General features: G+C 33.1%; 1 protein-coding gene across 1 annotated transcript; it reads right to left on the bottom strand.

The window, feature by feature from the left end:
• Nucleotides 1–210: 210 nt before the first annotated feature.
• Nucleotides 211–12,817, bottom strand: LOC134248289 (probable serine/threonine-protein kinase pats1). Its single transcript, XM_062730701.1, has 4 exons — nt 12,537–12,817; nt 11,848–12,081; nt 1,970–2,091; nt 211–1,509 (listed from the first exon to the last, which is right to left on the bottom strand). The coding sequence occupies exons 1-4, from the start codon at nt 12,688–12,690 to the stop codon at nt 211–213; spliced, it is 1,809 nt and encodes a 602-aa protein (XP_062586685.1). The 5' UTR covers nt 12,691–12,817.
• Between the last annotated feature and the right edge of the window lie 9,408 nt (nt 12,818–22,225).

Here is a 22,225-nt window from a genome sequence, read left to right as displayed (position 1 = left end):
TTGAAAAGCTTACATAACAAACAGAAAAAAAACTAGAAATAAAGAAATTAATAAGAATGTCTCATAATAGTATCTTTTATATTACATTAAGGGACAATAAAAGTACAAGCCCAGTAGCTGAAATGAGCTGTAAGTACAAGTGATTTGAAAATTGATAATCCATAAACCAATTTAAAATTAAGTAAAGTATCTTAATAATTATTTTGAATCTCAAGGTATGATTTCTCTTTGCAATTTCCAATATCTAGTGAACTCAGCTGTATCAATGACATGCTGATCTGAAATTGTATGCAAGGGACACACCATTTTACAGTCTTCTTTTGGAATGTAATTTTTTTCTGGTAAGAAATGTCCTTTGATATCGAAAGCAATCATTTTTTCTTTGTCTATTCGACATCTGAAACCTCTTACGTACTGTACTTTTCTATGAAATGTTCCTGCTAAATTATTTAACAGGTCTTCAATTCTTTCTTGAATTTTGCACGTTTTTGCCTTTTCCAAATCACATTCAGGCATCAGACAGAATACTTGAAGCTGTATTGACTCTTCTGTGACGGACAAAAGGAAGTTGGTTTCCTTACACAAAAACAAAGCGGCGTTTTTGTAGAGGCAAGATGTTCCATGATTTTGTAGTACATTCCAACCATCTTCTTGCATACAAGCAACAACAAGACGGTAAAACAAGAAAAATGGTAGAAATTCAAATTGGTAAACAAGAACAGATGATTTACTCTCAGATTTCTTGATGATATCTAAAAGTTCTTTTTCTATTTCTTTACGATTCATGCACGGAACGTAGTGAGATTCTGAACCAACGGCCAACAAACCGAGTCTTTGCATAGAATAAATAATCGACATTTTATGACATTGCAGATATCGTTTATCTTTCTTATATGATCCATCTTTAATGTTATAATCTTCGTCTTCTTTCTTAAGCCTTTTAAACAACTCATCATCTTTATGTTTCCAAATCTCTATCAGAAGCCGATCTCGCAAATTTCCAGTTTCGTAATATTCATCCCAGTCCCTCTGGGTGACAGGAATACCTTTGAAATGAATTTTATCTGTGATAATATGTTTGAAGGCGTCAATGAACCACTGGACGTCAATAATTACCTCTTCCTCCAGACCATTGTCATTAAAATATAAAGCTTTTCCGGCATCATGATAATACCGCAGCATATCTCCTGTTCCCTTTTCAGCTCCATCTGAACCATCATGTTTTTTAGTAGTAATCTCTGGTACATGAACTTTTGTTGTTATTTTTGAAATCTCCAAGATCCGCTTCGAGTGTTTTTTCTGGTTAATTTCTAATCCAAAGAAAGACCATTCTTTTGGAATGTTCTCGCTCCATCGTTTATTGGAGGCTATGTTGAAGAAGCACATTTCTAAATCATGGAGAGGTAAAGTAAAATCTGCACAATAAACATTTTCGTCAGTGATGTACTGTGGTAAATATGATATCTCTGGAAACTGATGGCGCAAGCTCTCAATCAGTTCCTTTTCATCCTTTATAGATAAAAAAAATATCAAAGTGAATTAAAGTGGTAATTAAATATTGACTGTTTTTCCCGTTCTGTTTAAAAGACATTATATGGCATTGTGATTTTTTTTTATTTATGTTCCTTATAAATCATCATTTCCCAACTACACAGAAAAGATCCTTGAGTGTTACATTTATTGATACCTTCGAAAAAATTATAAATTAGAGAGGGATCTAATTTTATCAAAATGATTGTATTATTGACTTTCTAATACTTGCTTTAATTATATGCCGATAATCCAAACACATATATTTTCATATAATATCGAATTAATCGGTATCATGATACAATGTATTTTATTCAATAAAGACTATAACAGATCACTAATACATTACAATGCAATGTGTTAAAGATTTAAGTTTTTTAAGAATAAAAACAATTATAATGCTGTGTATATGAAAAGTTCACTGGAAAAAATAACTCACCATAAACTGTCTTATTCCTTCTTCCCAATGTGTTGCAACAATTAGAACTACAGGTTTTGTATCTTTTTGGTTGTCAGAACCACAGTAGGTATGTATAGACTTTATCCAGAACACAAAGTAGTCTGTAATAAAGAGAAGAAAATGTTCCTTTTAAAGTTTGTATAAGGAAAAGAAATACTTTTTTTAAAAAAATCAATTTTGGCTTTTCGTTCAGTATAGTTTTTAGTGGACTCATTCTTTTCGAGCTTAATGACAGATGATACAAACAATTTTTTTTTCCTTGAAAAAGATTTAATATCATGTCACAAGTTTAGAAAAGTTGATTGTTCTTATAATTTTTTCTCCTAAGAACTGGAATATGAAAAAGACTTGAAAAATATTAGTGCTACATGTATTTCAATGAAAAAAAAATATAGACAAATTACATTCAGTATAGGTTCACAGGTGAGAACAAATTTTAGAATATATTACATTGGTGCTAAAAGTGTAAAATATACTTAAGAAAAAATATACCAAGTCAGGTAAATTTTATTAGGAAAACCTAAATGGTAAAAATCAGCCTATGTGATATTGCTAATTTTTTGTCATTTTGATCTTCCTCTTAAAATTCACATGGCTTGGTACAATTTTCTAAAGTTTATTTTACACTTTTAGCACCGAGCATTCTAAAATTTGTTTTCACCTGTAAACCTATACTGAATGTGATTTGTCTGTATTTGTGTTTTCATTGAAATATTACTAATATTTTCAAAGTCTTTTTCATTTTCTAGTTCTTAGGAGAAAAATTTCTAAGAACCATCCACTTTTTTTAACTTTTGACATTATATTAAATCTTTTTCAAAGAAAAGAAATTGAAAAAAATGAATATTCTCTTTTAATTGAAACACATGTCCGTTATTTTTAAATCCAATTTCTGATTATTTTTAGCTCATGTTTGGGTATCAACCTTAATATACTGGAAAATAGCAAATCTTGTGATTTCCTGTACTCGTTTTTTCCTTCTGAAGGGTGTTTTTCATGTTTAGAAATTGAAACAAGCCAAAAGGCGAAAAATCTGGCCAATATTGTTAATGTAAAAATAACTGTTTATCACAAAAACTCCTTTACTCTTCGGGGAGTGCGGGTTTGGACACTGTCATGAAGAAATTTTTATGTAGTAGATTCCGATTCTGGATCTTTCCTCTCAATAACCTTTTGATTTTTTGCAAAAAAAAAAAAAAAAAAAAAAACGCTTTCTAAATTCTTCCAGAAATGAAACTGCCTCGCTGAAAACGAATTTGAAAAAAAAATCACTTATATTTAAGAAACGTGCATATAAATCTGTCTTTGTGCTCTTGCAATTCTTTACTTTTTTCGGACCTTTCCTGTTTTTGTCAAGTACATCTTATTGTTAATTTTGTTTCGAGGGTTTTAAGCAACAGATTCAAGTTTCATTATCTGTTTAAATTTAAAACAAACGTGGATAACTACAATTACTGATATTTTATAAAATAATTGTTTAGATATTCTTACATGCTGTTGTTTTCACTCGTTTTTTTTTCAAAACATGGGGTGACCCCGAGTTCTAAGCTTTTTTCTGTCAAACGTTTCTTTAAGGTAAAGATCTATACCATGCTGTAGAAATACCGGACCTACAGATTTTTTTGAAACTTCTCAGAATCTTAACTGAGTATTTGTCCTTTCCAGATGTGTGTAAATTTTGGGGTCAACCGGGCCTCCTTTTCAAAGGATTGTTACTAAAACTAGACATTATCTCGTGAAATTGCGGAAATGCAGTAATTAAGATATTTATGCTAGCTTTCTAAAATTAAAAGCAAAAGAAATTTTTTAACATATGAATTATAGAGAAAATATGCTTGTTTAACGGTTTAATTATTTTTTTAATCTGTTGATCCACTTAATATTACTTTCTAGGGCAAATTAAACATATTTAGTTCAAAATTAAAAAGTTCATTACTAGTAAAAATAAATTGCTCCTTGATATTCTGACTACAGATTTCTTTTTAAAATTAACATGTTATTTTCCAACAGTCTCTCCCTTATTTGGCATACAAATTAAGTGGGGCAGCGGGCATCATACAAGAAATTTTCACATTTTTAAACCAAATTTGCTGAAAAATGATTATTCAAAAAATCTTTTTAACATCTATACTTTTATGAGTTTGGTGCAAAAATCGATTTAAATATTTAAAACTATCGTAATAGAACATTAATACGTCTGGTTTAAATTATAAGTTGAATATTTAATGCAGAGACGGCCAAGAAATCGTTTTCACGAATCACAAGCATAATAGTAATCGGGTTCAATCTTCGAAATATTCTATATACCGTTAATGCGCATTTGTAACGTTATGACGGAAGTGAAAGAAGAAAATACTTTCAGTTTCAACATAGGTCGTTTGGATGCGATTTATTTGATTAAAAATGAGAGAAGTGGCACGCTTTACTATTTTTTGTGTCTATGTAATACATTTGTCGCTATTCATAGAAACAAAAAAGTGGTTTCATTGCCACACCTTTTTAATCTGATCACAGGAAAAGCTCGGGTCTGTCTAAGTCAGATGCAACGTTCTTTATCATGTTTTTATCCATATACAAATAGATAAAAATCTATGAAAGCGGAGATGAATATGTTCAGGGATTCCATTTTGTAATGTCTGATCGAGGTTTTCCGTACTTAACTCAAATTCGTTCAATAAATTCTAAATACAAGCTCTATAGTTGATGACTAGAATGGCATTGAAAACATTTTTACTAAAACTATGTCATTTAATTAGTAAAATATGAACACATTCTATGGTGACATGTTTGATTAATCTTATATGCTCCTCTGTCTAAACTCACTCAACATGCTCAGACAAACCCTTACTTTAATATATATTGTGAGATGTGAGACCATAGCTTCTTATTACAGTATGAATATTATGGTGCTATTATTGAAAATGTGAATCAAGACTAGGAAATTATTGAAAAAGAGAAATAAATGTAACACTTATCCTAAAGATAAGTATGTGGTTTTTGTTTATGTTTCTTTAAAATCTCCCTGAATAAGGTAATAAAATGATTAAATATCTGAAAATAGTTCATAATTAAAAGGGTTAAGTAAGTCACCCTTACACAATAATTTTTTCAGCACTTATGATTTTTTTCTCGTTTCCATAGTATAATTTCTATAGGATGCTTCTTGATTAAAATTTTCATGGCAGATCTAGGGTTGAGTGTGTGTGTGTGTGTGTGTGTGTGTGTGTCCCCTGGACATTGCAGTTATTAAAATATACTAAACCGAGCAGTACAATTCTCTGTCATCCTTGGACTTTCAGTAAGACGTGGTATTCTCTGCACCAGTGTCTTTCAAATGGTGAATAGATTTTAATTGGTTAAGAAATCAATAACATCAAGGACTTTAAATCGCTGTTGACAATGATAATACCTTACTTCTTTCTCATATATGTAATCCTGTTATTTGAAATTGGCTACACTCTTTGACATTTGCCCTTAAGTTCTATCCCGGCCATATATATTTAAAAAATGGATGGAAGCTGTGTAAATTTAAGAGGCTAATTATATAACATCAAGAATATTACGCCTTACTGAAAGTCCAAAAATAACATTGAATTGTAATAAAAGTGACCTTGAACCCCTCCTTGGAAAAACTGCTGATGTAAAATGTTATGAAAAGTCACTGGTATATATAAAAAGTCAACGACTCCCTGAGTAAATAGAATTTTCTATGTTAAAATGATGCATGTATTTTGATATGGATCCAGTGAGTATTGACACAGATTCTCGAACCTGTAATTGTCTCAGCTAATGAACATCATCATAAGTACTGGATATTTAATTCGTATGTATAATTGTATATCAAAAGTAGCTGAGAAATGGTACATACATTATGAACATGGTCTATTCTTTAAAAAAAAACTCTTTCTGTGGCTCTGTGACTAAGTAAAAACATTTAATCAAGACATCCAAGATGGTTCAATTTGACTAGTACTGAAGTTTAGGCAGTTCAATTATACTTCTTCAAATTTTTTTTCTAACCAAATAAAAAAATGATTTTTTTCAGCTTTTTATCATGCTAAAGACACAGAAAAAAATCCTAACTCATAAGTTTGGGAGGGACTCTTCATTTATTTGGGGGAAATGGTTAGATTTGAATTTTGCATGCTGGTCCAATACATTATCTGGCTTTTTGGAACTGTGTTGCACAGTACATTTTGATGTTAAAACAGATAAATGTGTACTAGGTGTATATATATTATTAAGCTCAATATGATATCAAAACTATTATAACATGAAGGAAAAGAAAGATCTAAATAATCACTGGGAAAGTTATGCTATTTTTTTTTATTAAAAGTATGTTGATAAACCAAGTTAACATAAAAAACCCTGATATAATTGTCTCCCCTTTCACTGAAAGTGGGGATACTAAATTAGGTCTATGCATCTGTCTGTGTGTTTTTCTGTCTGTCTGTAACACTTTTGAGAAGCCTTTGAGCTTTTGCATTGAAATTTTACATAGCAAATCTCTGTGCCCCGAGGGAGACCCTTAATGATTTTGTGTAAATATATTAAAGTCGGTTAAAGAGCTCACCACAGCTCATGTTATTTCTGTTGAATTGTATACATGTACAAGTATATATGCCGACTATAAATAAAAATTACTTGACTTGACTTGACTTGTGGTCAAAGGGTAAAAGTAATTATGCAGTAAATTCTGTATGTTTAAAAATTTATTTCTTTTTGAGAAACAAAACACTGTCATAACTTTTATGAGACATTATTACTAATTTTTCATTCAAATAAAAAGTCACAATCTTGACATAAATCCATTAAATCTAAATTGAAATTGCATGGTTATCTTTGTTTTTAATGATTAATGCATGATTAAATCATGCACGAACAACTTAATTATATAATTATAACACTGTACGCACTCTGTTTAACAATTTAAACAGAGTTGAATTTGTCTGATATTTTTATCCTTTACTTATTCCTTTTAAAGTTTTTATATCACCCACTATGATCTCATAGGCATTCCTATTTATCATCTTATACATGCACATGTATTCTCTTCTTTGTTACTGTCATATTGTGGAATGAGATTTCTAAGTTTAAGTCCAACCCCCATTATCATGATTATTACAGTTATACATAAAATTATGATCTAGAATAGTAAATAGTACACCATTGTAAACTAGGTATCCACATCATCTTATTAGCTCTAATATCTATCGCCACACTGTATTCAGGGGTGCTTGAAGACAGAAATACCCCCATCCTCCCTCCCCATCCGATATAGACCTTTTCATGGGTCTGTTCCGCTTATGTTTTTCTCATATTTTATCTTATACATATAGATTGTATGTACCGTAGACGACACATTTGTAATTTTATCATCAATTTGGAAATTGGCTTTAGGAAAATTACTTTAACAAGAGGCCCAAAAGGTTCGAAAATGGTTATGTACTATGTACATGACAAGCATATACGCAAACAATAATGACTTTCGACAAGAGAACCATTTATTTGATACTCAGTCTCTGTATTTTTTCAACTTACAAAGATTCGAACCCAGAACACCTGACGAATGACAGGTGCACCAATACACTACCCACAGCACTACAAATGGTAACTAAAGGTTATTGTGCAGTGCACTACATGTAGCTTTAAAACAGAATTTTCAAAATTTTCAGCACATGTGTGTATTAAGGATTTTTTTTAATGCATCAATGTCCTTTCCTACTTGAATGAAATATTCTGTTTTTTATCAAGAATTATTCAATGTTTCAGTGCAAGGATATACCAAATAACAGAACATTTATATTTGTGCAGTACATGTACCTGTTTTATCTATGATATATACATGTACATTGTAAAAAAAAGTTTTCAAAATTTTTTTTTTCAAATCCCGAGTCAATCCCCAGAGGACGATTTTCGAGGACGACATTTCAATTCAAACAATTGAGAAGAGAAAAACGACTTTTAAAAATCGCAACATTAAAGCAAAGTTGTTAGGTACCTGAATACTTGAGCCGTGGTTCGAAATTTTGGTTATGTACTAGGCCTAGGTACAAACATATAAGCAAACGATAATGACTTTCGACAAGAGAACCATTTATTGTTAGTCTGTATTTCTTCAACTTACAGAGACAAAAAACGACCCGATTGTCGAAATCTTTTAGTTATCTTCATAATCTTATACTTGAGACAATCTCGGAGCATGCCATCTTTGTTGTACCTTCGGTTTGACAAATCATCTAAATTTAAACTCTCCTTCGATCATGCATCCCGGAAATTAACTTAACATCGTATTTTTATGCCTTTTATTTTTGAAAAAAATGTTCCTTTCTTTTCACGGTAAGTGAAATCGACTTCAGACATTTGTGATAGATTAAACGTCGGGCGCGTTTGACATAATAACGTCACTGACGAGAATAACGTCTTATAGCGTTATTTCACGTGGTATGGACAATTACCTTAAAGCAATATGAGCTGCAACTTTGATGTCGGTTTTTTTTTTAATTGCAAAATTGTAAATAAATATTTCAATGACATCAGAAAATAAGGTTGATAAGGTTGATAAACTTCTGTAATTCACATTTGCGATGGAAGAACTATTTATAAGCTTCGATTGAATCAAAATTACATTATTGTCGTTTTGTACATAATGATTTTTTTTATATAAAACTGTATATTACATGTACATTGTATATAGAAGTTCTTCTTCTGCTTCATTTTAGTCTAATTGATCATAAAGGTTTAAGTTATTACCTACAAATTTATCATAATAACACATTTTAATAGGAAAATATTTTTTTTTCTAATGGAGGTATGAAGGTATGAAGAGACCCACGAATTAATATCCACCACGAAATGCAATTTTTCACACTCATTGCTACTGAACATTTTTTCAACCATGAAATTAAATCCCAATGACCCAATGTATTTTCCTCAAACCACGAAAATTTGACCCTTCAAAAATATATAAAACATGGCTCGACTCGGATTTAAACAAAATACAGTTATTATTCATTGTGTTCCAAAACTGAGACCATTATGATGCAAGTATACATCTTTGCTTTGTTCTTACAAATAAATTTCTTGCATTAATGAGAAGTATTTGATTTTTTTTTTCTGTATGATCCCTGTACATGTATTCAAGGTAAAAGCTTACAAAAGAAACAATTAGAAAAATCACGTGCCGGGGCGTGACAAATAGAGAGACAGAAGCGGGGCTTGTAGCACGTGGATTGGCGGAATAAAGAGCATGTTCATATAAGGAATAAATGTCATTTCTTCGATTTCATGACGATGAACAATCGATTGGCTTGCGTGATTATTTTACGCTTAAGCATGTATGCAAATTACCACACAAGCCAATCAATTGATCACATCATGAAATCGACAAATTAGACAGATATTCCTTCACTACATGTAACAAGAAAATAAGTCAAGAATTCAGTGCGTTAATAATACTTTAAAGGTACTTGGACACAGATTCGAATTATACATTTTAAAAGCATTTCACACAAAAATTAATTAAAAATCTTATTTCATTTAAAAGTTATTAAAACTTTAATTTTTTTGGCGGGTTTGATTGACACATCCTTGCACTTTCACAAATTTAACTTTATTCTTAATCCTTAGGAAAAGTGGCATTTTAAATGTGTTTTAATGAGAAATATTAAAACTTTTATCAAGAAAAATAATTTTATTTAGAGTAGAAATGTTAGAAAGCAAAACACCTTCACACGTATCGTCATTTCGAACTAAGAGATACGTACAGAGTTTAGCAAATCGAGCACACTCGTGTTATGTACAGGTTGTTGTAAACAGGGTTCGAGTTCTGTTATTGTTTATATTTTGAATTCACCGGGTGCGTTCAATCGTAAAAGTCTGCTTACCACAACTGCACGAACTGACAATATATTGTGTGTTTGTTTTGCTTTCGAACGTGTCTACTCTGAATTTTCTGGATTATAGTTTAATATTTTTCATTTATACAAAACGAGATTGCCACTTTTCCTAAGGATAAAGAATAAAATTAAATTTGTGAGAGTGCAATGATATGTCAATCAAACCCGCCGAAAAATTTGAAATTTCAATATCTTTTAAACGAAATAAGATTTTTATTTAATTTTTGTGTGAAATGCTATTAAATATATATAAGTCGTAATATAATAGAGAAAATAATAACTTCAAATCTGTGTCCAAGCACCTTTAAGAGATATCAAAAAATGCATGGTGACATGCATTGTTTTATTTCATTGTCATGATTATAAACCTAACTGTAATTGATAATCTGCTTTCGGACCACGTCTTAAAATCAAAGGTAGAAAACGAAAATAGTAGAAAAAAGAAGGACTACGCTCAAGAATATGCAAAATATGCGTCAAAATAAACTTTCAAAACATATATTTTTCTTTTAACTAAAGGAATGATCAACATCTAATCTACAACTTTACTTAGTTACGTGCAATAAAATAGAAGTGTGTATTTACGATGTAGGAATCTGTTTTTTAGGGCGAGGGTCATCACATTTTCTTCAATCTCATTCCTTCATTTCCTACATAATGAGGACGCCCATGTTTTTACTGGCTTTAAACATTGTCAGCGCATGATAGTCTATTGTTCTCCCTTTAATAGTACAAATGTTGGTGTATATTTGCATTGGTAATGTGTTAAAAGATTAATAGACAAACATGAGCAGCTCATGGTTAAAAAAATGCTTCTTCTTACACTCGTGCTCTCTGTTTTAACCAAGGGTTGATACACGTTTAATATTGTAATTTACCAAGTGATATCTTTTCTCATGTAGTTTTGTGATGTTTAACGTCACATGACTTACATGTACAGGTAGTATGTTTAAGGAATGAAGCTTATTTCAACTTTTGTTATACGATATACCATAACTTGGCGAAGCGGTTCATAAAAAATCGTAAACAGCACCATGTCATGTAACAACCTCTTGTAACATATTTTTTTAAATAAGCTTCATTCTTATAATTTAATTTCAATGTAGACAATGAGACAATGAGACAATTTTTCTATTTTTCGACCCTTCGGAAAAAGGCTTCCAATATCACAAATTCTAAAAGTTAACGTCAAGAGGACTAATACGTTTTTGAAGTAACTCATTGTGCCGTAGGCAAATTATACAAAATGGATAAAACAGTTTAACCAATCAAATGACATGTGACAACTAAAATTAAATTATTTTGTGCTAACTGGAATACTGTGCTCGAACATGTTAAATAGTCAGCCATCGATTAAAATATTCTTTAATTACACGGATAGGCTTATACGTTTTAAAGCATTGTAAATATCATGTAAGTGTACCATACAGAATTAAAAGGAATATGGAAAATAGTTATCTCCTATTTTTTTTATCTAGTCTTACATTAGATCCACTCTGACGAGCTCCTACTCCCATACACATATAATGTTCAATCAAGGGCAGGTAAGTGCAAAAAAAAGTTCTCTATATTTGGAAAACTTAATGACAAAAAATATGAAATTAATTATTGCATTAAAGTCTAAACTCAATTTTAATATTTTAATTGGATGTCAAATTGACAGACTTCTATAGTAAATGTATAAAACCTAAATTAGGTTAAGATCTAAAATCAATAGAATCGACCAAAAAGACCCAAAACACAGCGTTAAGTGTAGTCATCCTTTATGAACTGATTGGTCATATAAGTACATAATGTACATGGCCATTCATGAATACAACTCTTCGGGTTTTTGTCCGGTGCACATAGCCATTAGAACAAAAGAAATATTTTTTTGAAAAATTATCTTTTAAACGCGTATGGTACCTTTTAAAAAATTAAATCATGTGTTCAAAAGTAAGGACAGAATTGTTTTTATACCTCCGTAGGTCCATCCAGAGAATACGCTACCATCTTGATCACACACTTTCTTATCCACCTTCTGGTCAAGACGTTTAGAGGCGTCCATCACCACAACATAGAAAGCTCTCCTGGTCAGGTAAATCTGGTGACAGGCGTAGTACGCACACTGTCCTCCAAAGTCAAAGAATGTCAGAGTCTTAGTGCCAACATTTGTAGTATTTACTGTCTCAAAATTCTCCTGACTTTTCCTTGCTAAAAAGAGTCATCAGATATCTCACATTCTATCATTTTTTTTCAAAATATAATACATGATAGAAGCAATAAAATGGCATTTTTCGACATTTTTTTTTATTCAAAGCATTAAAGACAAATTTAATTTATGTTTACTTTTGATTAACCAAGTGCTAAAATTACAATGGTGAAAGTAATTTATGTGCATGGTTACGTGCAAAGCATCAATTCTACTGTCGACAAAACTGTCCACTTAGATTATATCTGTAATTCCAGTTGTTTAAAAATCAGTTTGCATTGATTTACATTGATTTGCAATGTCTTCAAAAAAGACAATCGAGGGTGTTTAGTTTTATTACAAAATATTGAGGGAGAAAGTAAGGAAAAGGTATGTCATATTTTTTGTGTGCAAGAATTGTTTTTTCATTTTCCTCTCTCAGACTAAGTACATGTAGCATCACTTATATATTTTTTACCTTTCAATGATCTTGTTTCATCACATATTTCAAATATTTCCTCATGCACTTCCAATCCTTCAGTAGATTTTACTTCATTAATCTCTTCTTCACTACACCCGAGAAGACGTTTAAGTAGCGTGGTTTTCCCCGCCCCAGCACATCCTACAATCATCCCCCGGGCGTGGTGGACTGTCTGTGTTCCTCTCTTAGCGTACTCCACATACCGCTCTCTGGCCTCCTGGTCCCATCGTAGTACTTCTATAGGGACTCCCACTGTACAATGTGAAAGAAGAAACAATTCACAACAAGAAAGCTACGCATTTCTTTTTACTTCAGTTTCATGGGAAAAACTTGACAGACCTGTACGTCCTAAATGGTGGTGGTCCTTCGGATGAGACCGTGTTAACAGAGGCCCTGTGTCGCAGTAAGGGCTGGCACGAAAAAGACCCCCCCCTGTTAAAGGCCCCAAGTGTCGAGTATAGGACAAAATTTGCAGCTCTCCACCGGCAAATGGTGGCGTCTACATATGAGTGAAAATTCTCGAGAGGGGCATTAAACAATATACAATCAATCAATTATTCAATGTAAATGGAGGTAATATTACTAGAACTTCGAAAAAAAAAATATATTGACTTCCTTTAACATTCTTGATAACTTCATTTTTATGGTGTTCTGATCGATTCATTTACATCTACATGAATTCAACTAAATTGTAACATCATTTTACTAAAATTTATACATAGATACGCATTGCTTTCAGTAGTGTTTTATATATAATATACATGGTTACTGTCTTGAAATATATGCGATATTTGGGTAAGGGTAAGAAAACGTGATAAAGGGTGAGGCTTGTCGAGCCCTCTTATGTTTTTGACCCGAGCCCAAATATCGCTTATACTTCAAGACAGTTATCATGCATTTTGTTTATCCTGCAACAAAATTTAACATTTGAACGTCCAAAACAAGCTATTTTCGACAGATTTAGGCACATCTCTGCAGTTAAAACTATGATGCCATGGCGTAAACATATCAATATTCATGAACACGTGTGTGTTTTTTTTAAATCAAGTTTTCAATTTCATTTTATAAGGCCTACAGTTAAACGCCTGTAGTTATCCGAAAACTCTTTTATTTGACGTTTTGTATAATTTTATTTACCATGTAATGGTTTACAAAATAAAAAAATTAACAATGACACATAAAGTGAGACAAAAATAAAAAAAAAATAACTATAACAAATAAATTGAGACCAAAAAAAATGTTTAACATTTTAAAAAAAATTATATCAGTCGAGAAAATCTAGACGACCGTCGTGTTATATAATAATCCAATTTTACCTCATGGATATTAATTTATCTAATAATCTATATATTGTTATACTAAAAATAATAAACAAATACGCCATAATGTTCTTTATCTGCTTTAAATTACAATTCACATTGGCCTTTAAACATATGAACAGCCCTCCTGAGAAAATCATTTTATGCATTTAAAAAGGAAATAATAAAAAAGAAAAACATGACATAGTTTCATGTAATTTATAACTTTTGAGTAGGAAAAATTTAACAAATTCTTATTATCTTAGAGTGTGCTGCAATTTTAAACACGATTATCGTTTTATGAAATGATTCAACACGTATGTGAAATCACTTAGGAAAATTTAAAAAAAAATAATAAGGGAAGATTAGCCGTGCATGAGCATTAAACGGACTTGCTGCATGTTCTTCAGATCAGTAATTGCTTTACGAAAAATATCTTCAACCTTTAAAAAAATGAATTGATAATATCACATAGGAATAAGTTTTAAAATAAATACAAATGTAAAAGTAACTTAAAACTTCAACCGCGGTTCTCTCAAGGTCCTGTATAAGAATCGAAAAAAAAATGGAGGAAATTGAAGTAATTTCAATTTTAATTCATAAGGTCTAGATTTATCGTAATACCGGTATAATATGAGCGTCGGGAGCAATTAACCTGATATTGAAAGGAAACAAGGCAGTGGAAGTTGACACTGTGTGAAAATTAGCGACATCAATCAACCAAACTTGTAAGAGATTTATTAGGACCCGACACTCCAAACCACACTTTTAGTAGATATGTTTTTTGCATAGAGCAGATTAATATCTGATTTGAATTATGCAAGTAGTTGTAGAGTGTTTCGGCTATTAAGAAGCCTCATCAGGGGTCACGGACATAAATCATGGTGTTTGTTTTAGGTGAGACCGGATTATCTCGTCACCTATATTCTTGTGTTTGCTGTAAGCAATGATTGGTTGAGAATGAAATAAAGTTTTGCATTCTGGATTTCTAAGAATGGTGTTCCAATATTTTAAAATTCGTTTTTTCAGTCCTTTAACGCAAGGGTTAAATTTAGTAATCAGTACTGTAGGGTTACGTAATGACTGTTCTTTAGTCTTTTTGATGATGAATTTTGATCGGTTTGTGTTGACCGTTTCCTTGATAATAGGATCAATTTCCGAAGTAGAGTAGCCTCGCTTTGATAAGTGCGTCTTGAAGTCATTAAGTGTTGCATGTAATATTTCAGGGTCAGTGGTGTTTCTTGCATGTCTAATGCATTCTCCTTTAATGAATCCCTTAAACACAGCTGGGCTATGAGCGCTCTGTCTGTGTAGATACTGAAAGTTATTTGTTGGTTTGATAAACGACTTGATATCAAGTTTGTTAAAATTTTGAAATTTCTGTCCTTTATAAACTGTAGTATCAAGGAAGTTGACAGCAGATGGAGAAATTTCAAATGTAAATCTTAGATGCTTGTGACAGTAATTGCCGATATTAAAGAATTCTTCTATCTCTGGTTGCGTTCCATTGAATATTATGAAACCGTCATCACGGTATCTACCGTGGAAGACAATTTTGCTGGCATGACGAAATTGTGCCATTATATGCTTTGTGATTTGATACATTCTGATGTCACAGATCTCTGGACTGGGGACTGCCCCCATACTTGCTCCTATTATTTGTTTGTAATATTTTCCGTCGAATTCAAAGTAATTGTTTTCCAAGACGCATTTCAGTAAGAAGTTTAGATCCTCAGGGTCCGGATATGGAATGTCTAATTGCATTTTATTGGCCTGTGTGTAAGCCTCATTTACTGATGAGAGAAGTTCGTTGAATTCCATGTTTGTGTACATGCTCGTCACATCATAAGTAATTAATAATGCGTTTGTTGGCAATGTGAGGCCTTCGAGTGTGAAAATTAGCGACATCAATCAACCAAACTTGTAAGAGATTTATTAGGACCCGACACTCCAAACCACACTTTAAGTAGATATGTTTTTTGCATAGAGCAGATTAATATCTGATTTGAATTATGCAAGTAGTTGTAGAGTGTTTCGGCTATTAAGAAGCCTCATCAGGGGTCACGGACATAAATCATGGTGTTTGTTTTAGGTGAGACCGGATTATCTCGTCACCTATATTCTTGTGTTTGCTGGAAGCAATGATTGGTTGAGAATGAAATAAAGTTTTGCATTCTGGATTTCTAAGAATGGTGTTCCAATATTTTAGAATTCGTTTTTTCAGTCCTCTAACGCAAGGGTTAAATTTAGTAACCAGTACTGTAGGGTTACGTAATGACTGTTCTTTAGTCTTTTTGATGATGAGTTTTGATCGGTTTGTGTTGACCGTTTCCTTGATAATAGGATCAATTTCCGAAGTAGAGTAGCCTCGCTTTGATAAGTGCGTCTTGAAGTCATTGAGTGTTGCATGTAATATTTCAGGGTCAGTGGTGTTTCTTGCATGTCTAATGCATTCTCCTTTAATGAATCCTTTAAACACAGCTGGGCTATGAGCGCTCTGTCTGTGTAGATACTGAAAGTTATTTGTTGGTTTGATAAACGACTTGATATCAAGTTTGTTAACATTTTGAAATTTCTGTCCTTTATAAACTGTAGTATCAAGGAAGTTGACAGCAGATGGAGAAATTTCAAATGTAAATCTTAGATGCTTGTGACAGTGATTGCCGATATTAAAGAATTCTTCTATCTCTGGTTGCGTTCCATTCAATATTATGAAACCGTCATCACGGTATCTGCCGTGGAAGACAATTTTGCTGGCATGACGAAATTGTGCCATTATATGCTTTGTGATTTGATACATTCTGATGTCACAGATCTCTAGACCGGGGACTGCCCTCATACTTGCTCCTATTATTTGTTTGTAATATTTTCCGTCGAATTCAAAGTAATTGTTTTCCAAGACGCATTTCAGTAAGAAGTTTAGATCCCCAGGGTCCGGATATGGAATGTCTAATTGCGTTTTATTGGCCTGTGTGTAAGCCTCATTTACTGATGAGAGAAGTTCGTTGAATTCCATGTTTGTGTACATGCTCGTCATATCATAAGTAATTAATAATGCGTTTGTTGGCAACGTGAGGCCTTCGATTTTGGTGATGAAGTCCGTAGTGTCTTTGATATAAGTTGATTGTTTTTGTACAATGGGTACAAGAAAGTAATCGCAATATTGTCCTATTTTCCTCGTTGGCGTATCGCATTGCGAGATAATTGGTCTACCAGGTGGTAATTTCCTAATGCTGCACTGACTGTTTATTAGAGCATTGTAAATGTTTGCTGGTATTTTGTGGGTTTTCGGTAAAAGGTACAAATGCCCACATTTGAGTGAAGGTTTTTTGTCATTAAGAAATTTGTAAGTTTCTTTGTCCAATGACCCGTTTGAATGCATTGCAGCAAGTTTATTTTGAATGTTTTCATGCAGTTTGAGCATGTTGGGTTCAGATACTTGCATATAGTGTTTAGATTGCAGTTGGCTTTGTGCTTCTAAGACATACTGGTCTTTGTTCATGATGACAATTGTGTTGCTTTTATCTGCTTTTTTAATAACAATGTCGTTGTTATTTTTAAGAGATAAAATAGCTTCTCTTTCAGCATTTGAGATGTTTGATCTCTTTTTTGCAATTTCCAAAGAGGAAAGTTCCAATTTTGTTTTATCTATATATTCCTCGAGTTGTGTGTGTGAAAATTAGCAACATCAATCAACCAAACTTGTAAGAGATTTATTAGGACCCGACACTCCAAACCACACTTTTAGTAGATATGTTTTTTGCATAGAGCAGATTAATATCTGATTTGAATTATGCAAGTAGTTGTAGAGTGTTTCGGCTATTAAGAAGCCTCATCAGGGGTCACGGACATAAATCATGGAGACGACAATGCCACTCACCCCTTTAACACAAAATCTGGCTACAAACCGCCATTTTCATGCAGCGAACTCGAGGAATATATAGATAAAACCAAATTGGAACTTTCCTCCTTGGAAATTGCAAATAAGAGATCAAACATCTCAAATGCTGAAAGAGAAGCTATTTTATCTCTTAAAAATAACAACGACATTGTTATTAAAAAAGCAGATAAAAGCAACACAATTGTCATCATGAACAAAGACCAGTATGTCTTAGAAGCACAGAGACAACTGCAATCTAAACACTATATGCAAGTATCTGAACCCAACATGCTCAAACTGCATGAAAACATTCAAAATAAACTTGCTGCAATGCATTCAAACGGGTCATTGGACAAAGAAACTTACAAATTTCTTAATGACAAAAAACCTTCACTCAAATGTGGGCATTTGTACCTTTTACCGAAAACCCACAAAATACCAGCAAACATTTACAATGCTCTAATAAACGGTCAGTGCAGCATTAGGAAACTACCACCTGGTAGACCAATTATCTCGCAATGCGATACGCCAACGAGGAAAATAGGACAATATTGCGATTACTTTCTTGTACCCATTGTACAAAAACAATCAACTTATATCAAAGACACTACGGACTTTATCACCAAAATCGAAGGCCTCACATTGACAACAAACGCATTATTAATTACTTATGATGTGACGAGCATGTACACAAACATGGAATTCAACGAACTTCTCTCATCAGTAAATGAGGCTTACACACAGGCCAATAAAACGCAATTAGACATTCCATATCCGGACCCTGAGGATCTAAACTTCTTACTGAAATGCGTCTTGGAAAACAATTACTTTGAATTCGACGGAAAATATTACAAACAAATAATAGGAGCAAGTATGGGGGCAGTCCCCAGTCCAGAGATCTGTGACATCAGAATGTATCAAATCACAAAGCATATAATGGCACAATTTCGTCATGCCAGCAAAATTGTCTTCCACGGCAGATACCGTGATGACGGTTTCATAATATTGAATGGAACGCAACCAGAGATAGAAGAATTCTTTAATATCGGCAATCAGTGTCACAAACATCTAAGATTTACATTTGAAATTTCTCCATCTGCTGTCAACTTCCTTGATACTACAGTTTATAAAGGACAGAAATTTCAAAATTTTAACAAACTTGATATCAAGTCCTTTATCAAACCAACAAATAACTTTCAATATCTACACAGACAGAGCGCTCATAGCCCAGCTGTGTTTAAAGGATTCATTAAAGGAGAATGCATTAGACATGCAAGAAACACCACTGACCCTGAAATATTACATGCAACACTTAATGACTTCAAGACGCATTTATCAAAGCGAGGCTACTCTACTTCGGAAATTGATCCTATCATCAAGGAAACGGTCAACACAAACCGATCAAAACTCATCATCAAAAAGACTAAAGAACAGTCATTACGTAACCTTACAGTACTGGTTACTAAATTTAACCCTTGCGTTAAAGGACTGAAAAAACGAATTCTGAAATATTGGAACACCATTCTTAGAAATCCAGAATGCAAAACTTTATTTTATTCTCAACCAATCATTGCTTACAGCAAACACAAGAATATAGGTGACGAGATAATCCGGTCTCACCTAAAACAAACACCATGATTTATGTCCGTGACCCCTGATGAGGCTTCTTAATAGCCGAAACACTCTACAACTACTTGCATAATTCAAATCAGATATTAATCTGCTCTATGCAAAAAATCATATCTACTAGAAGTGTAGTTTGGAGTGTCGGGTCCTAATAAATCTCTTAGAAGTTTGGTTGATTGATGTCGCTAATTTTCACACTTTGACTAGGGACAATGTCCCACCGGCATCATCCCGTGCATCGCCCTCCCTTGGACAGCGATCGACTTGTGTGGTTTATTTGGTCATCCAACAATCCGGCCACACTCTTTGCTTCTATTGTCTTCTAAGACATTTTATTACCAGCACTTCCTTTACCAAATCAGCACATGTTTGTAAAGGATTGAACTGCTACTTCAAAGATCGTCTTTTACGCTTCTCTTATAATCAAATACTTCGGCTTGCTCAAGTATACACATACAATAGTGCCCTTCATTCAATTACTTTGTACCAATGCAAGAAAACCACGAGAATATCAGATTGTGAATACTAGGATATATTGAAGGACCAGATCAGCTTAAACCAGGAAGAATTCATTCAGGATTTGGACAGTCATGTGAAATATTAATCCTCTTATTATCATCATATGATATTAAGACGGGCCTTTATTTTAGCCTCATTTTATGACACTATGTATATCAGACGGCTTAAGATCCACAGGATTTAATTACTATAAAATTGGTGTGCATTAGCCACCCATTGGACCAGCTCTTAAACAAACACCGCCCCTTGCACGTGACCATAACGAATCATCGGAATCTGACTATCGGTTTCTTATAGCCACATACTCTTCTTATCCTCTAATCTATCAACACTTATTGATAATTAGACGGATTCATTATCTCATCGAAATACTCATTGTTGATCTATAGCGCCTCGCTATATACAATATATTTACCACCTACTGCTCCTCTATTTGAATGGCTCGACGAATAAATAGACGGAGTAAACAATGCAAAAATGCTAAACGCACTCGTAATTATTTACGGGGAGTTAAAGCTCACTGCAAGGAAACTACGGCCACAGGGGGAAAGTTTGTTCTAAATCTATCAAGATACAACTTATCCGAACATGAACTCTCAGTTCTAAGCAAAGGCTTAAAATTTATTCCAACGCCTAAAAGCGACAATGCTAAAAGCCTGCTGCTCAAAGATTTTGAAGAATTTGCCAGGAAACTCAGATGCAAATTCCACTTTGATACCGGAGACGACAATGCCATTCACCCCTTTAACACAAAATCTGGCTACAAACCGCCATTTACATGCAGCGAACTCGAGGAATATATAGATAAAACAAAATTGGAACTTTCCTCTTTGGAAATTGCAAAAAAGAGATCAAACATCTCAAATGCTGAAAGAGAAGCTATTTTATCTCTTAAAAATAACAACGACATTGTTATTAAAAAAGCAGATAAAAGCAACACAATTGTCATCATGAACAAAGACCAGTATGTCTTAGAAGCACAAAGCCAACTGCAATCTAAACACTATATGCAAGTATCTGAACCCAACATGCTCAAACTGCATGAAAACATTCAAAATAAACTTGCCGCAATGCATTCAAATGGGTCACTGGACAAAGAAACTTACAAATTTCTTAATGACAAAAAACCTTCACTCAAATGTGGGCATTTGTACCTTTTACCGAAAACCCACAAAATACCAGCAAACATTTACAATGCTCTAATAAACGGTCAGTGCAGCATTAGGAAATTACCACCTGGTAGACCAATTATCTCGCAATGCGATACGCCAACGAGGAAAATAGGACAATATTGCGATTACTTTCTTGTACCCATTGTACAAAAACAATCAACTTATATCAAAGACACTACGGACTTTATCACCAAAATCGAAGGCCTCACATTGCCAACAAACGCATTATTAATTACTTATGATGTGACGAGCATGTACACAAACATGGAATTCAACGAACTTCTCTCATCAGTAAATGAGGCTTACACACAGGCCAATAAAACGCAATTAGACATTCCATATCCGGACCCTGAGGATCTAAACTTCTTACTGAAATGCGTCTTGGAAAACAATTACTTTGAATTCGACGGAAAATATTACAAACAAATAATAGGAGCAAGTATGGGGGCAGTCCCCAGTCCAGAGATCTGTGACATCAGAATGTATCAAATCACAAAGCATATAATGGCACAATTTCGTCATGCCAGCAAAATTGTCTTCCACGGCAGATACCGTGATGACGGTTTCATAATATTCAATGGAACGCAACCAGAGATAGAAGAATTCTTTAATATCGGCAATCACTGTCACAAGCATCTAAGATTTACATTTGAAATTTCTCCATCTGCTGTCAACTTCCTTGATACTACAGTTTATAAAGGACAGAAATTTCAAAATTTTAACAAACTTGATATCAAGTCCTTTATCAAACCAACAAATAACTTTCAGTATCTACACAGACAGAGCGCTCATAGCCCAGCTGTGTTTAAAGGATTCATTAAAGGAGAATGCATTAGACATGCAAGAAACACCACTGACCCTGAAATATTACATGCAACACTTAATGACTTCAAGACGCACTTATCAAAGCGAGGCTACTCTACTTCGGAAATTGATCCTATTATCAAGGAAACGGTCAACACAAACCGATCAAAACTCATCATCAAAAAGACTAAAGAACAGTCATTACGTAACCCTACAGTACTGGTTACTAAATTTAACCCTTGCGTTAAAGGACTGAAAAAACGAATTCTAAAATATTGGAACACCATTCTTAGAAATCCAGAATGCAAAACTTTATTTCATTCTCAACCAATCATTGCTTACAGCAAACACAAGAATATAGGTGACGAGATAATCCGGTCTCACCTA

Source organism: Saccostrea cucullata, unplaced genomic scaffold (genome assembly GCF_032062105.1).
Source record: "Saccostrea cucullata isolate Sc308-1 unplaced genomic scaffold, CSIRO_AGI_Scuc_v1 ctg1812, whole genome shotgun sequence".
Classification (NCBI taxonomy): domain Eukaryota; kingdom Metazoa; phylum Mollusca; class Bivalvia; order Ostreida; family Ostreidae; genus Saccostrea; species Saccostrea cuccullata.
Note: the sequence above shows the minus strand (reverse complement) of the source record. Positions and strands in the feature narration are given on the sequence as shown.